Source organism: Elephantulus edwardii, unplaced genomic scaffold (assembly GCF_000299155.1).
Source record: "Elephantulus edwardii isolate Elephantulus edwardi_28Jun2011 unplaced genomic scaffold, EleEdw1.0 scaffold00048, whole genome shotgun sequence".
Lineage (NCBI taxonomy): Eukaryota > Metazoa > Chordata > Mammalia > Macroscelidea > Macroscelididae > Elephantulus > Elephantulus edwardii.
The window spans coordinates 13,636,139-13,653,192 of record NW_006399798.1 but is presented as its reverse complement, the minus strand read 5'-3'; the positions used below and the strand labels follow the sequence as shown (position 1 = coordinate 13,653,192).

At 47.5% G+C, this 17,054-nt stretch overlaps 1 protein-coding gene and 1 pseudogene across 1 annotated transcript in view; one reads left to right on the top strand and one right to left on the bottom strand.

Moving 5' to 3' along the window:
* Positions 1-7,954, bottom strand: part of FAM20A (family with sequence similarity 20, member A) — a 64,695-nt gene extending 56,741 nt beyond the window's left edge. Inside the window, exon 1 of the mRNA XM_006886398.1 lies at positions 7,569-7,954. Coding sequence (XP_006886460.1) covers positions 7,569-7,954 — 386 coding nt within the window. The remainder of the gene's footprint in view (positions 1-7,568) is intronic.
* Positions 7,953-17,054, top strand: part of LOC102864034 — a 152,051-nt pseudogene continuing 142,949 nt past the window's right edge.

Genomic DNA, 17,054 nt, shown 5'->3' with positions numbered 1-17,054 from the left:
TCGAGCATTATCTTTTGGGACTACATTGACCTTGATGTCCCCTGAGACCTTGCTGTCCCTTGAGACTATGCTCCTGAGGCCCCTGGCCCAAGGATTCATCCCCTCGAGGAGACTGGCTCTGGCTAGGAAGTTTCTTAACTTTGCCCCCTGTGTTCTGCTATATTAATAGACACATTTAAATGCCATATAAATACAATATAAATATGTAAAAATGCTGACTATTGAGGTGGGGCATTCTCTATCTACAATCTAGGGATTCAGAAAGTACTAAAATAAACAACAACAATAAACCCAAAAAGTCACCACTGAATTGGTTCCGCATCACAGTGACCCCACATGTCCAAAGCAGGACTGTATCCAGATAGCGACTCCTTGAAGCAGGTTCCCAGGTCTTTTTTCCCCCAAAGCACCTTAGAGTTGGTTTGACCCACCATTCTTTAAGTTATTAGTCAAGGGCTTATCAACTAAAAGGCACCCGGTTTGAATCCACCAGCTGCTCTGCAGGAGAAGAATGGGCAATCTCCTCCTGTGTGATTTACAGCCTCTAAAACCCCTCTGCAAACAACAGCAGTCAAGCAAGGCTCTGAGTGGGGTGCTGTAGGTGGGGAGGGATGAAGAAATGGGAGTCGGATTCCCAGTCCCCCACACAGGTCATGGGTGAGGTGGGTGGTCCAGCCTCAAACACAGAAAGGCCATTTCTTTCCATAGCCTGAAACGTGTCAGCTGAGGAATCAGAGAAGGGGCCATGACGTTGGGAGGGAAGATGATGTGTATCTATGAGGTGACAACCTGGATTTTCATCCACACCACAGCTGAACCCAGAGGCACAAAACTGGCCCAAGACTAGCAAAAAAGGGGAAAGAAGGTTGGGGGTGAGGATAGGAAGAAGGGGTATGAATAACACCGATTCCACAAAAGCCTTGATGGGAAGGCACTCTTTGCCCCGCTAGCCCCTAGACCAGACTGTTCTCATTTCCAGCTGAATTCTTTTTCATCTCTTCTGGCTCCTTCTCCACCCTCTCCTCTGTCTGCTTCCTTGGCTCCTGCATCTTCTCAAAGCTTCCCACGGACAAACTTCAGCCAATTCGCTCCCCTTGAACAACTGTCACTGTTTGAAAAGCTGCCCAGTCTTTTCTGCTCTGATTTTTTTCAAAGAGAAACTCAGGGCAAGGCTTTCTTGAAGCGACTGGTAAGGCAGGAAAAGAGGGGAAGACGGGAGGGAACTTCTAATCATGGCACGTACACACACCTCGCTCCTGAGAAATGCTGACCCAGTAACCCCAGGAAAATGTAACCTTCCTGGGAGTCAGGAAAGATATCAAGAGAGGAAAGAGCAATGAGAATTGTAGTTGCTGGAGTCTCAGACCTGGACACCATGTCCCTGCTTGACCTTGGTGGCCAAGACTAGAAGGTTACAAAGGACCTGCCCAAAGGGAGGTGGGTAGAAGGCCAGGCCAGTTTGGATACATCAAAGGGCAGGTGTTCTCTGGCATGGATAGTTTGAGAGACAAGTAAGAAAAAGCGTAGCTTCTAAGGGTGCAAGGCTAACCACCAGGGTTACCTGTGCCGCAGGTAAGCCCTGTCCAACCTCATTATTCAGAACAGCAGAAGACTAACAGCGGTACAATGCTTGACTGTGAATTTAATGGCGTGGAATAGTGGAGGCAAAATTTCCTGCGGCCCTGTGTTCTGTCCTCTTCACTATTCCAGACAGGTGCCAAATGTGTCATCGTGTCTGATGGAGCCTGGCGTGGGCTCGCTCGCTCTGATCAGAAGCTGACTTTCTGACAGCAACACTTTCCCTGATTACATTTTTAACTCGGATTGTGCCACACTTAGTTACATTTTGAGGGGAGACGCAGAGGAGGCGGGGAGGGCTGTGGGCTGAGGACGGGTACAGAGAGCCAGAGGGGTCAGCCAGCTCCTGGGGAGCTCACCCCACAGGTGACGTGCCTTCTGTTTCAGCTCGACTAAATATTGAATTCAGATGAGCAAATATTGACCAAGCACCTGAAACATTCAAAACAGGGTCGGAGCTCCATCCTCCACTGTGTGAGGTTGAAAGAGAACGGGCCGGGTGAAAAGGCCTGTCTTCTATTGGAAATGGAGTTCCTGGTGCTGCATATGATTTGGCCTCAGTGACTTACCTAATGGTTGGCAGTTTGAATTCACCCAGTGGCACCACGGAAGTCTGGTAAATTGCCTTTGTAGAGATTAAAAAGTAAAATTCAAACTCAGTGACCTTGAGTTAGAACCAACTTACAGCTGGCCCTTCATCGAGTTTCCAAGGTGATAAAAGGCAAGGGAGGAGAAACTCTGAAACACTGGGGGTTCCCCTCAGTCACAATCAACTTAACAGCGACTGTGCGTTGTTGTTTTAAAATTGCTATTGTAGAACTAACTCAGTCTCATAAGGATAAATACTGCATTAAGATCATTATTGTAAAAATAGAAGGGTAGTTAGTAAGATGTGTATAAATGCCCAAAAGGGGAAGGGGAAAGGCGGACATGGGTGGAAAAAGGGGAAAGGTGGAAATCAGTAGGGTTCAGTGATTAGCAGAGTTTAGTGGACAGACTAGTGGAAGGGTGAAGGAATAGGAAAGATTCAACAGGGACTTGAAAAGATGTCGTAATCATAGACATAGATCAGTGGTAATAAATTGTATTAAATACAACATATATGTTGCTAGGAGAGGCTATTCCTTAGAAAGAGGCATCACCTTTGGAAAGGTGGAGGGCTGTCAAAAGAGAAGAAGACCCTTAACCAGGTGGATTGGCACAGTGACCGGCTGCAGTGGGCTCTAGTGTGTCAGGAAGTGTGCAGATGGCACAGGATAGGACAGGGTTCAGATCCGTTGTTCATGGGATCACTATGAATTCTACTTGACTTGCTGGCACCTAACTACAATAGAATGATTTATGAAACACAATACAAACAAAAGACTGTATAAAACACAATGCATATGAATGAAACATAATGTGAATGAATTATTGGATGAAAACCAATAAAAATTGCTACTGTGTACCTAGCTAGGTGGTGCACTGGATTAAACACTCAAGCACTAACCAAAAGGCTGACAGTTCAAGGTCATGCAAAGGTGCCTTGGAAGACAGAAGCCCTGTGAGCTGTTTCCTTGGTGCACAGGAAGTCACCAAGAGGAAGAACGATGTCAAGGCCAGTGGCTTTGATTTCTTCGACCTTGGGAATCACCCAAGCTGCAGAAAGAGGTTTTTCTGAATTCATAATATAAGAAACCCTTGGACTCATTGCTGTTGCATTGGGATCTCCTCCCAGCTGACTGACTCTCTGCGGTTTCTGAGAGGCTGTGGAGCACACAGGAAGACATTGCCCATCTTTTTCTTATGGAGCAGCTAGTGGATTTGAACCTCTGGACACATGGAGTCTGGCAACACAACTCCCGGTGGACCACTTCACGTTACTTACTAGAATGGACAAAGCTCCCCAGTAATTCAGAGTGTAGTGGTCTCTTCCAAGCAAGCGGTGGGAAAGCCTGATTTGACTTACGTGGAGAGTTCTGCTGAGATGATTCTTGTGGCGAGCAGCTAATGCTAGGTAAGTTCTGGCATGGTGGTATTCACACATGCCTTCAGCCACTGGACTCTAAATACTGGAAAACTGGGTAGGTTATGGCAACATTAGAAAGGGCCACTGTCTTTGCAAGAGAAAAACAATTAGCCCAACAATGCCTTATTTCTGCTGTCTGCTCTAATTATCTGTCTGTCTGAAGTTCAGCAGCCTTCGCTCGCTGATACTACACAGAGCGGTGTGGGCACGCGGGGTTCCCCTGCACGTCTCCTCGCTACAGGCTCACCTAAGGTCAAGAGAAAGGACCTTCTCTCACTAAAGAGCTCTCTGAGCGTGAGTCCCAACCCCTGCTGGCTAATGAATCTGCTGGAGCCCCAAAGGAGCTGTGAATAAATGCACTGTGCTGCTTAGCAAAAGGTTAGTGGTTCGAACCTCAGGAGAAAGTCGTATCGTTCTGCTTTTGTGCAGATTTACAGCCTTGGGAACTCTGTGGGCTGTCTTGGCCAAAACTGATGAGTATTCCTTGGACGGCCAAGAGAACAGACAAATCTGTCTTGGAAGGAAGTGCAACCAGGGTGTTCTTTAGAGTCAAGAACGGTGAAACTACATCTCGTATATTTTGGGCATGTTGTCAGAAGAGCCAGTCCTTGGGAAAAGGCAGCAAGGGTGGGAAAGCAGAGGGTCAGTGAAAGAGGAAGATCTTCAACAAGACGGACTGACACACTGACCCTGACGGGGGACTGAGCGTGGAAGAGATAGTGTAAGGTTTTGATCTGTTCACAGGGTGGCTGGGAGCTGTATTTGACTTGATGGCATCAAACAACAACAACAACAACAACAACAATAGCAACAGCTCTGTCTTACAAGCAACTAGGAGTTGGAATCAACTTGTTGGAATGGATTTCGCGAATGAGCCTTCCAAGTTCTCTTTCTAACCCTGACATACATAACGGCGTGTATGTTTACTTCCGTTGCCAAATGGACATTTATAGTTGATATGAAGGTGAGGTGTGTGGTGTCCTCTGCCGCTGAGGTCCAGTTTCCACATTTGTACGTACAGCTGACCTTCCTTGAAAACCTTGCTCGGGACTTTGAGTATTAAAGGGAGTGATGGGCTTTCTCATTGCTACTGTCACATCCAAAGCACTTCACAAAAGTGTCCGATTACCTCTAGATACAGCATGGTCACTAACCCCCATTGATCCTCTGCTAAATGACCAAAGTCTTCTCTGGTCAGTAAATATGTCTTTTTGTGACACACAGATGCGCAGAAATCAAGTTCTGGATCAACTGCAAGATAGCTGAGTGAGAGGGATTTTTTTGCTTTTCTGCCCACCCCCAAAATATTACCTTGGACTTTGCTGTATGACCAAAAGGCCACAGAAAAGCCACATAATGAATACGAAATTCAATTCACAAAAGTAATTCCTCTAGTGCTTTGACTAACAGGCCCCTACACATACACACACACACACACACACACACGATTTTTCTCTCTCAAGCACACATCCCACTGGTCACCAAGTAGAGTCTATCTGAAGGTGATTCCCATGGTGCTGAGCTTCTGCATAGGACGTCCTTGGCCATAATCTTTGTGGACGTGGATCACCAGGCCTTTACTCTGCAGTACTGCTGAATGAGTTTTAACTGCCAGTTTTTAGGCTAATTGTCACTCATTGCTAGCTGACCTTCCAGTGAGTGTTCAGGGGCTATCAATCCCATGGAAGGAGAATGCACATTTTACTGCTCAGAGCAGCCGGTGGCTTCGAACTGTCTGCCTTGGAATTAGGAATGCAACTTTGCACTGCCAACCTAAAGTAACATGGTTCAAAGCCACCCGCTGCTCCGAGAGAAAGTGGGTAATCTCCTGCGCTGTGATTTATTGCCTCTGAAAACCCACTGGAGGGTCAGCTATGAGTCAGTTCTGACTCGATGGTACTCAACAACAACTCCCCCCCACTAGGCCATCAGAGAGCTTCCTTATAGGTGCTAGATGAGCACAAATGACTTGTACCACCGCACCCCACCCCAGTGCCGCCATGTCCGTTCCCACTGAAGCAGACCCTCCATCAAGCTTCCGTGGCTGTACTTTAAAGAAGAAGACTGTTTATCTTCCTTTCACGGATTTGCTACTAGATTTGAACTTACAACCTACTGGTTAGCAGCTCAACTTACTATGGCACCAGTCATGTCATTTACTCGGCCAGCAGGGTTTCTCTGCGCCACCCTCTGAGCTCAGCTCCTCATCTCTACTGCCCCTTTAGAGGGTTTCCACCCACAGTTACTCTCCATCAGTTTTCTGAGTCTCGAAACCTTAGGAGGAGGCTGCCAATCTTTCTTCCTAGGAGCGTCTGGTGAGTTGGACCTGCAGATTTTTTGGTTAGCTGTTGTGGTGTATCAGCGAGTCAGAGCCAACCTGCAGCTGACCCTCCACTGGGTTTTGAGAGGCTGTTAACCACAGAGGAGGAGACTGCCTAGCTTTCTACCACAGAGCAGCTGGTGCATTCGAGCCATAAGCCTTTAGGTTAACAGGGCAACTCCTCACCCATAAGCTACCAGAGTTCACAATACTCACTGTGCCACCAGAACAATTTTCTTTCTTTTCTAAAAAAACCTTTTACTGTGATTTTAGTGAAAGCTGACAGAGCAAATTAGTCCTCCACTCACCAATTCATAGACATTTTGTTTCGTGGCGTTGACGGCAAACCCCACAATGGTGGATAATTTTTTTCAAAGACAAAATTTCCTAGTTCACCGAGTCACACGCCCATCTTATCGCCAAGATGAGGATAATATTGACGATGACAATGTCTGAGAAACCATCTCAAACAGCCTTTTCACTGCAAGCAATTAGCCATGCAAGGAAAATCCACTTCCTAATACAAAATCATCAGTCACAATTGAAATTCACTACAGTGGCTTCAGCCAGGAACTCTGAACTTCTCCCTCGGTTTTGCTTCCAAAGGCTTATTTGATTTTATCCTCAGGAAGTCTCAGCACTACAGAATAATGAGCAAACAGTTAAAACCGTGTATCTGACGAGCTCTGAGCTGCAGCAGAGATTTATGACCTGCCCATCCTCCTGGGGGACTATAAAACCACCCCGATGACATCTCATTTTGAAATCTCGCGTATTAAGGAAAGTGATGGGTGTGGTGAGAAAGTGAACCGGAGCTGTGAGCGGTATTTAAAACAAGGGTCTGTACTTCACAGCCCAGCCTTTAACTCACAGAAAGGCTTTCTGCCATTAGCTGGTCTCAACTTTTAACCACTGGCCTTCTCCAAAATCCCATTCCACTTTTTTTTTTTTTTGCAAAAAAGAATTGCACCGTATTCAGAACGTTTAGTGTGAATATGTATACATCCTCCCCCTGACATGTTCATTTGGGTTTTAAAAATTCCCGGGCAGCCATCGCCCCCACCGCCCTCAGCTGCGTCAGGTTCAAGTCAGCCCCAAATCACCACGTAAATAAAATCGCCCTCAAGTTACAGTCCTCCTTGGAGAGGGCCCAGCCACATTTCAAATGCCAGAAGAGGGGTGGCGGTGGCAGGGAGACGACTGTTTACTTCCTGTCCCAGGCGACCTCTTTTGACCTCTTACAAAGGACACCAAGCAGAGGAAAGGGAAAAGCGAAGGGGTTTCCAGAGAGTAACATTTCTTTCTGGAAGGTTCCCAAGTCTACTCAAACAGGAGTTGAGCGCAGCAGCATCGGGTCCAGCAGCTCTGGGGCCGCTCGGCCGGCGGGGATACCTCACCCTGGGAAACAGAAGGAGACCCCAAGACAAGGCAGTAGAGGGGGGACTGGATCCTGGCACCCAGGCAGATGAACAAATAAGGGAGACACTGGGAAGGGTTTCTTGGCTGCGAGGCGGCACAAAAACTTTTCCTTGCACTTTCCCACTCGGAGGCTGGGCAGCTGGGGCTGGTTAAGGTGGGAGCGCGCGCACGCTAGCCAAGTGCTGGGTTGAAGGAAGGGCTGGGGCAGCCAGACTGGGCGCGGGGCGCGCGGCGGGTCCTCACCTGTTCCAGCGGGCCACTTTCCTCCGGTAATACCGCAGCGCCTCCTGGCTGGCCAGAAGCGAGTCTTCGGGCCCCAGGAGAGGTGGCTCCTCCGGGGCGCGGTACAGCGGGTGGGCAAAAAGGGCCTGCAGCTTGGAGCCCGTGCCGCCGCCGCCCGGCTCCGCTCGGGGCCCAGCTTGGGAAAAGTTGAGCGCGGCCCTGCCGGGGTCCGGGGGGGCGGCGGAACGCGAGGGCGCGGCGCGGCGGGCGCACGGGCAGCGGGGCGCCTCCTCCCGAGGCCGCAGCTGGCGCTGCACTTGGGGCCAAAGGTGGAAGTAGAGGTCGGCGGAGAGCAGCGCGCCCAGCAGCAGGAGGGTCAGCAGGCGGTCCCGGCGCAGCCCGGGCATGGCCCAGCCGGGGACCTGGGAGGGCGCTGGAGTGCAGGCGGAGGACGCCCCCGGAGTCCCGCGGGCCGGGCGCACAAGGCGCGGGGAGTCTGCTCAGAGAGGTGCCGGCCCTGAACTTGGGGACTGGGTGCTGGCTGCGTCGGGGCTCGCGGCGTGGGCGGGCGCCCCTACCCCGCGCAAGGGAGCGGAGGGGCTGCGGTCCCTGGGGCGCCCGCTTCGCGCTCCCTCTCCCCGGCGCCCGCGGCAGGTGACGAGCCCCGGGGCGCGGGCGGAGACAGAGGAGGGCGCGGGGCGGTGGCGCCAGCCCCCGGGGAACGGCAGCGGCTGCAGAGCCTGGGGCGGCTCTCGGAGGATGCTGACGCCTAGGCGGCGGCGGCTCTCCTCCCGCGGCGGGGACGCCCGGCCCCCGGCTGGCAGGGCGGCAGGAGCGGGGAGTTGGCGGAGCAGGGCTCCTCCCGCTGTTGTGCGCGCAGCGCCGGGCGCCCGAGGCAGAGGTAGCGCGGGCCTCTCCCCCCTTGGCGGGGCGCCGCACCTCCGCCCACTCTCAGCTGGCACCTGCCTCTGGCGCAGCTCGCCGGCCAGCTCCCGTCCCTCTGCCGCCTTTGCCCTGTCACCTTGTCGCCCAGCCGGCTCGCACGCCCAGCCTCCGCACCCCAGGCTTCCTCTTTCCCAGCCCTGGCTCACTCAGCACAGTCACTTGGGGGACCCAAGTCAGGGAGACTCAGGGCTTGCTTTTCATTTTAATGTTTTAGAAAAAATGACACAGCTCTGGCTTAGCTTCTCTTTAAGCCCTGCTAGACCCCGTGTGTGTGTGTGTGTGTGTGTGTGTGTGTGTGTGTGTGTGTTCGCGCGCGCGCGTGCGTGTGTGCTGGGCGCATTAGTACATTCATAAAGACTTCAAGCCATGCATGTGCCTGGCATATAATAGGTGCTCAGGAATGAAAAAGCTTGACCTTTAAAAATACCCCAGTTTTACCTAGAATCTTGGAAATTTCCTGTTTGGATGGAGTTTCATCTTGACTCTGTCTGCACTATAAAAAGAAGACATTTTCCCTTCTCCGAAGGAGACAAAGCCTTCTGATGACCTGGCCTCGAACTTCCGAGTTGAGTGTGGTATGAAAATAGTCCACCTCGGTGACTCGGAAGGACGCAGAGTGTATGTACTTTATTCTGGGATTTATACCCCCTTCCGCCACCAAGGGAAGTGGCCGGTGGCCTGGTGGTAAGGAGCAGTGAGGCCAAACCAAAATCACAAGGTTTGAATCCATTAGCTGCTCTTTGGGCGAACAGTGGGCAGTCTCCTCCCTCCGTGTGATTAACTGCCTCTGAAAACTCGCTGGAGGGTCTTATACAATCATTCATAAAAATTATATTTTATATAATTAATTGCCATTGTTATTGTTGAGAGCAAGCCAAAGGTGGGTGATTTTAATCTGTGGCCCTCTGGCCTGGTTTTAATTGTTTTTTGTCAAACATTCTTCTAGGTGGGATAGCCCTGGTGTGTCCATTTGCTGTACAGAGGTAACTCGTGGTTGCTGGGATGCTGAACACTATGACACTGATGTGTCAAAATGTGATAATGGTCACCCATGGTGGACAGTATTTGGTGGAGCTTCCCAAGTAAAACAAGATTGGAAGCAGGAGTGGCATCCACTTCTGATATAGCTTGCCTCCAGAAACTATGAACATGGAGAAATGATGAAATTCATACAAATGTTTAGGTCTTTCGTTCATAGGGTCACTATGAATTGTCTACAACTCGACAGCAGTTAACAACAATTGCCATTGCTCTATGCCTGCTATTTCCCCATCTTTTCAAGGTCCCATTGGACATTTCTCAATCTTTCACAACCCCACCCTGTGCTGTCCCAGTGACTTTCCCCCTCTTCCCCTTTTTCTGCCCCACCTCTGCCCTTGCATTTTGAACATTTTAAACATTTGTACAGATCTTGCTCAGTTATCCATCTATTATCCCAATGGTGGTCTTATGCAATATTTGTCCTTATGTGACTGAGACACTTCACTCAGCATAATGCTGTGAGACTTCCTGTGGTTTTGATATCCTCTCATCTACAAATAAAAATAATAATAGAAACCAATTCTTAAGGTTATTTTGAGGCTTAAATAAGTTAAAGTATGTAAACTGCTTAGAGTGGCCCCTGCTGTTATTGGTGTTGGTTGCCACGGAGTAATCATTGACCTACGGTGACCACACACACACGCCCCAAAATTAAGCATTGTCCAGTCCTGCATCATTCTTACACTCAATGGACAATATTACTCCATTATCCATGTTGTTGTTGTTAAGTGCTGTTGAGTCGCAGGCGACTCATAGCGACCCAAAGAAGGAGAGTCCTCAATATTTGGGTGTCTTTCATCCTTTCTCCAGGTTCATAGGGTTTCCAGAGGCACGCTATTACAGAAGTGGATGCCACTCCTCCTTCCAAGCTTGTTTTAATCAGGGAGCTCCACCCCACTCTCTGTCTGCATTGGGTAACCAGCCATTAATGCATTTGACACATCAGTGTCACAGTGTTCAGCCTCACGGCAACCACAAGTGACCAACGGCAAGTGGACACACCAGGGCTATACAACCTAGAGGAATTTCTGAACCAAACCAAAGACAGGCCCAAGGGCCGCGGATTCAAACTCACCCACCTGAGGCTTGGAGCATCACTATCCGTAGTCTTACTTTTTTTTTTGAAGTAGATTATCAGTTCTTTTCTTCCTAGCCTCATTTAGGGAGCTCTGGTGACCTAGTGGTAAGGAGCTATGCTGCCACCTTGAAGGCACGGGGTTCAAATCCACCAGCTGCTCTGAGGAAGAAAGATGGATAATTCCCTGTTGTGTGATGAATTGCTTCTGAAAGCCCAATGGAGGTTCAGCTATGGGTTGGTTCCAAATCTATAGTACCCACCACTACCACCACCATCTGGTTTAGTCTAGAAGCTTCACTCAAACCTGGTCACCATGAGTGACTCTGCTGGCATTTGAAATCCCAATAGCATAGCTTCCTGCTTGCAAGCCATGACAACATGACAGCCTGAGAGACCAGTGGCGGGGAATGGCTCCATACACACGCTCCAAGTGCTAACTGTGTGCTTGCTGTAATTGAAATACCTTGTTGCTTCTTGTATGTTGCTTTAGGTGAAAGTTTTTGTGCACCGGTAGGATAAAAAGAGAAAAGTCCGGAAAAGGAAGAAACCAGAATGGGATTATCTCCAAGGGTACAGCACGGCCTGGATGTCCAGTGCCGAAAAACCCTCCAGGTGAATGCATTCCCATTGGCTCACTCACTGGGGTCTATGAGTAAACATTTTGCAGGTAGATGTCTGCAACCGTCCTTTTTATCTGGATTTGATGTTGAACTGATCTCCAATTTCTGTGAAATTTGCAGCTTCTGAGATGTCAAAGCAGGTGTGTCACGGCCATAGCTCTCAGGAATATTCAATTGTTGGGTGCTGTCCAGCTAATTTGGACTCATAGCAATGTCCCTATGACAGAGGACAGCTGCCCCATAGGTTTTCAGGGCTGTAATCTTCACAGGAACGAATCACAAGGTCTGTCTGCAGCAGCATTGTTGGATGTGTTTGAACTAACAACCTTTCCAGTAGCACCTGAGCATTTAATCATTATTCCATCAGAATTCCTCTCAATAACTATATATTGTTGTTCTGTGCTGTGGAGTTGGAACTGACTCATAGTTGACCCTCCAGTGGGTTTTTAGAGACTAAATAGTACAGGAGGAAAATGCACATCTTTCTCCTATGAAGCTGGATTTGAACAGCTTGCCTTTGAGTTAGCAGTGCAACTTCTCATCTACCAGGTCAGCAGAGCTTTTTCTAAAAGATGGTACGGAATTTTCCTCACTCCTTTCATTTTCTGGGCTGCTAAGGACATGAAGAGGAAAGCATCGCAAATCTTAGATTCTCCTCCCACATCTGGAACCTTCGTAGACTTTTTATCTGGCTGTCCTTCAGAGAGCAATAATTCCTCACTCACTTAGAGATCATCTAAACATGTTTTCCCCACTCTGTAAAGGTCAAGGGCAAAACTATGAGTCAAAGCCAGTCATTTAGAGTGAGCGAGGTTGGGGTGGGAGAGTGGAAATCCTAGAGGCGGGATTGGCCAGTGCTTGTAGCCCCAAAGCCTGCCTTCAGTTTCTCTGTCTCTCTTCTGGAAATAAGCCTTCCCATCTACGTCTCTGGCCTGACGTGTCCTGGCACCTGGCTTCCTTGCTCACCTCATCAGCGGTTGAATCGGCTCTGGCTGATGGTAACCTCGTGTGTGTCAGAGTAGAACAGGGCTCCATGAGATTCCCAGTGGCTAATTTTGAGGAAGGAGTTCACCAGGCCTTTCTTCCAAGGTGCCCTGGGTGGACGAGAACTCTTAGTCTTTTGGTTGGCAGCCAAGTGAGTTAACTACACAACCCTCAACTTGACCCCTCGAACTCATCTATCTGAAACCTCTTGCCATCAGTTGGTTAGATTCAGAGACCCTGCAGGACAGAGAAGAACAGCAATAAGGAGTTTCCCAGGCTCAGCGGGGGAGAGGTGGGCAGCCTCCTCTCATTAAGATTTTGTCATTGTTGTTATGTGCTGTTTAGTTGAAACTGACTCATAGCTGACTCTCCAGCAGGTTTTCGAAGGCAGTAAATCCCATGGGAGGGACTGCTCATTTTTTTTTCTCAAGGAGAAGCTGGTAGATTTGAACCACATGCTGCTGGACTGGCAGCACAACTTCTTACCACTAAGCTACCAACCTTGGAAGCAAGGTCACTATGAGTTGGAACATATAAGAAGCTTAACTACAGGTGACACGAAATTGTACCATTTGGAACTTTCAGGAGACACTTTTATTGCACTTCGGATGTGTTATCAGGGGAAGGACACCATGCTTTAAAATGCTGCAATTCTGGGCTTAAACAGAGGAGGAGGAGGGCTCAGGCTTCGCCAGTGTTTTCTTGTGTCGTTTACAGAGGTCAGGAGGAGTCAACAGACTTGATGGCGCCTAAGAGCATCACAATAACAGGAGACGCAGAGCGAACACAAGACCTGTTTCCTGTTTCCCAGCATCTTTTATCATTCGTGAGACAGAGTCTGTATGTACCTGAGAGACAGTGTGATGATGTGAAGCATTGCCCTGAGCAGGCTGGGAATCTGTGACACTGCGTGCATCCGGAGAAGCAAAAGCATGGGAGTGTGTGTTCCCCTTCAGTCTCCTCAAAGACAAGTTCAATACCCTGAAGAATTCAGTCCTGCAGACAGCACAGAACCAGCACTTACACACAAGGTCTGTCAACCTGTGAACCCCACACCCTGTTTGGCGGCTGTATTGGCATGTTGCTTAAAACATACCACTCTTTGTTGCTCATGGATCTGGTGGTCTATACACACCCTCACGCCACCAACACAAGGCCCACCTGTTTGCTCCTTGTTTCCTCCTCCTCAGGGCGTAGGCTATGCAGCCCCAAAGGGACAAACTTCCATAGATTAAATGAATGGTGCCCTTAAATAAGGGAGCTCTGGTGGCCTTGTGGGTAAGGCGCTGTGCTGCCAACACAAACGTAGGTGGTTTGAATGCCCTAGCTGCCCCTCAGGAGAAAGATTGGCAGTCTCCTTCTGTGCCATTTACAGCCTCTGAAAACCTGCTGGAGGGCCAGCTATGTGAGTCAGTTTGGTCTCAAACACAAAGAGGAGGAGGGAGATGTCCTTAAATGAAAACTATCCTCCGAAGTCTTCAAACTAAACAGCTCTTTAGCTTAACTAGTCAAGAGTATTTGCTTTGTGCAGTGCACACGTGTAAGATCTGTCTATATGTGGTTGAAGTGACAACAGAAGTTTAGAAGGTTAGATGGGAAACTTAAAGGGGGTAAAATGCACTGCAATCGAGTCAAGGGCAACTCATAGAGACTCTGCACTAGATTCGGAGGCTGTCAGTGAGAGGAGAAGGTCCGTTTTTCTCCCAGGGAGCAGCTGGTGATCCAAGCCACTGGCCCTTGTTTAACAACCCACGCGTTACACGCTACTTACTCCACCAGGGCTGCGGAGGTGATATTAACGGAGGAGGGACAGATTGTGACAAGGAGGTGAGAATGGTTGTGCAGTGCGAAGGCTAGAATCTATGTTACTAAATTTTAAGTGTAGAAATTGTTAAGTTGGTGAATGTTCTTCTACATATGTTCTCAATAAGAACCACAAAAATAAAATGGTGATAAAAATAGTGTTTGTGTGTTTGTGTGTGTGTGTGTGTGTGTGTGTGTGTAAGTATACACATGAACAGAGAGAGGAAAGGTTTGGGAAAAACCAGAACCATCCCATATTTGTAATATCTGGCCTTAGATAAGTTTTAGACCAAATATTTCCTAGAAACATTAACATGTTGCCGCAAATGACAATAATAGATGTAAAAAACAGTGTTTCTAAGCATGGTCGTCAATTTAAAAGTGTGTGGCAATGTGTTAATGGGCATATGTGTATGTGTGTATATATAAATATGTATGTGTATATGTATTTTTATGTATGTGTGTATATATACGTATGTGTATATATATGTGTGTGTATATATATATGTATATATATTGTTGTTGTTGTTCAGTGCCGTCGAGTCGAAGGCAACTCATAGCAACCCTATGAAGGAGAGTCCTCAATGCTTGGGTGTCTCTCATCCTCTCTCCAGGTTCATAAGATTTGCGGAGGCAAGCTATTATGGAAGTGGATGCCACTCCTCCTTCCAAGCTTGTTTTAATCAGGGAACTCCACCGCACTCTCTGACCGCATTGAGTAACCAGCGATTAATGCATTTGACACATCAGTGTCACAGTGTTCAGCCTCACAGCAACCACAAATTACCACTGTACAGCAACACATATATTTGTGTGTATATATTATTTTTATAAATATATAGCTATATATGGACTACTAGGAAAGCAAACAGGTGAGGGTGAAACCAGGCTGCTCCTAAGAGGCAAGGTTTCTAGAGCTTTGCCTGACATACCTTGAACATGTTGCAAGGAGGGATCGATCAGTCCTTGGAGAGGGATGTCATGCTTGGGAGGGTGGAGGGACAGCACAGGAGGGGAAGACCCTTGAGAAGGATTGACTTTTGACTTTGTGACTGGGGTACTGGGGATAGGTGTGTCAGGGACAATAAGGTTGGCTCAGGAGAAAGCTGTTGTACATAGGGTTGCTGTAAGTTGCAAGCTACTTGCAACATATTGTTGTTGGTATGTGCTGACAGTATATATATATATATATATATATATATATATATACATATATATACTGCTATCTATGTTATTGTTGGTATGTGGTATGTGCCATTGTTGGTATGAGTCAGCTAGCTATGACTTGTAGTGACCAAATTCACCATAGCCCTGAATCCTGCTTTAACTTGAGCCATTCTCACTGTCTCTGACTCACTTACCCTCATTACCCTAGTTACTGTGTCAATCTCTAGACGTGTATTTTAGAGTCTACAAAAGAGAGAAAAGCCCTTAGCGAGATGGATGGACACAGTGACTGTGATAGTGGACTTGAGCGTGATGGACGTTGTGAGGATAGTGTTGGAAAGGGTGAGGTTTGTCTTTTGACTGTAAGGTCACCATGGATTGAAGTTGGCTGGATGGCACCTCGCACAGTCGTATATGCAAAGTAGGTCAGTATGCCGACTGTAGACATCCATATCCCTCAGAATTTTATTCCTGTGTGTGAGGATCATATTACCTTTACCTAGTGGGGTGGATCTCCCCAATTAAACAAGCTTGGAAGCAGGAGTGGCATCGACTTCCATAATAGCTTGCCTCCGGAAACCCTATGAACCTGGAGAGAGGATGAAAGGCACCCAAGCGTTGAGGACTCTCCTTCATAGGGTCACTATGAGTCGCCTACGACTCAAAGGCACTTAACAACAACAACAACAACAACAACAACAATGGGGCTTTTAGCCGTCAACCAGGAAGGAGGGGCAAAACTACTCTGAGTAGTGGGTCCAGAATGGAATTAGCTTGAGCAACCCACTTCTTATTTATTTATTTGTTTTAAAATTTTTATTTTATGCTGGTTTGTTTACAAAGCTTGTAGACATCATCTTTCACACTATATTTACTCATTGTGTTTCATATAATCACTCCTATTCATTGTTTGTGCTATGTGCCGTTGAGTCACCTGCAACTCATAGTGGTCTATTCATTATATTTTGTAAAATTAATCAACACTGATATATGCCCACCATTGCCCTGTCTTTCCAGATCTGCACTGGATTTTTTTTCCATTTCCTTTACTTCCTCCTTTTGCCCATCAAATTGTGTGACCCTATGTTATCCCCCTGCCCTTCCTCACCCCACTGCTCCTACCCTTCCTTCTTTGGGTCCTCCTACGTGCTTTACTAATTATCTATTTCTATAGTAAGGGTCTAACAGTATTTGTCCTTATAGGACTGAGTTAGTTCACCTAGCATAATGCTTTACAGTCCCTCCCAAGTTATGTAGTAATTTTCAAAATCATTGCTTCAGAAGAACAATCTACTTTTGATTCAGACTTGTATTAAATCCTCCTCTTAAATGAGCCAGAAAGTCCAAAATTTTCTATTTATAACCAACATATCAGTCTTGAGCAGGGGCCAGAGAATTTTTTGGGATTCTTTGGAATATGCAAATTCGAGGATGATGCCCTAGATGAAGGGAATCAAGAACCATTGGACATGAGCCAGGCATGTGGATTTTTGGTAAGCTGATTCTTATCAACGCGTAAAATTCTAGTACACACTGTAATTTGAGGCTCGCCAGTTGAAAGGATAGTGTACATAAAAACCAAAACAAACTTGTCTTCTTATTCTCCTAACTGTTAAAAATAAAGTGAGATAAAGGAAGAATGATAAACAAAAGATGTGGACACACAGCCACAAGAATTTTCACTGCAGATTGGCTTATAATAGCAAATCCTAAAAGTTTACTCTTGCTGCAGAAGGTCAAGGACTACAGCCTTCAATATGGATTGAAGCTCAACATCAAGAAAACAAAGATTCTCACCACTGGGCCAATTGGCAGCATCAGTATGGATGGTGAAGAGATAGTTAACAGTTTTAGTTTACTTGTCTCCAC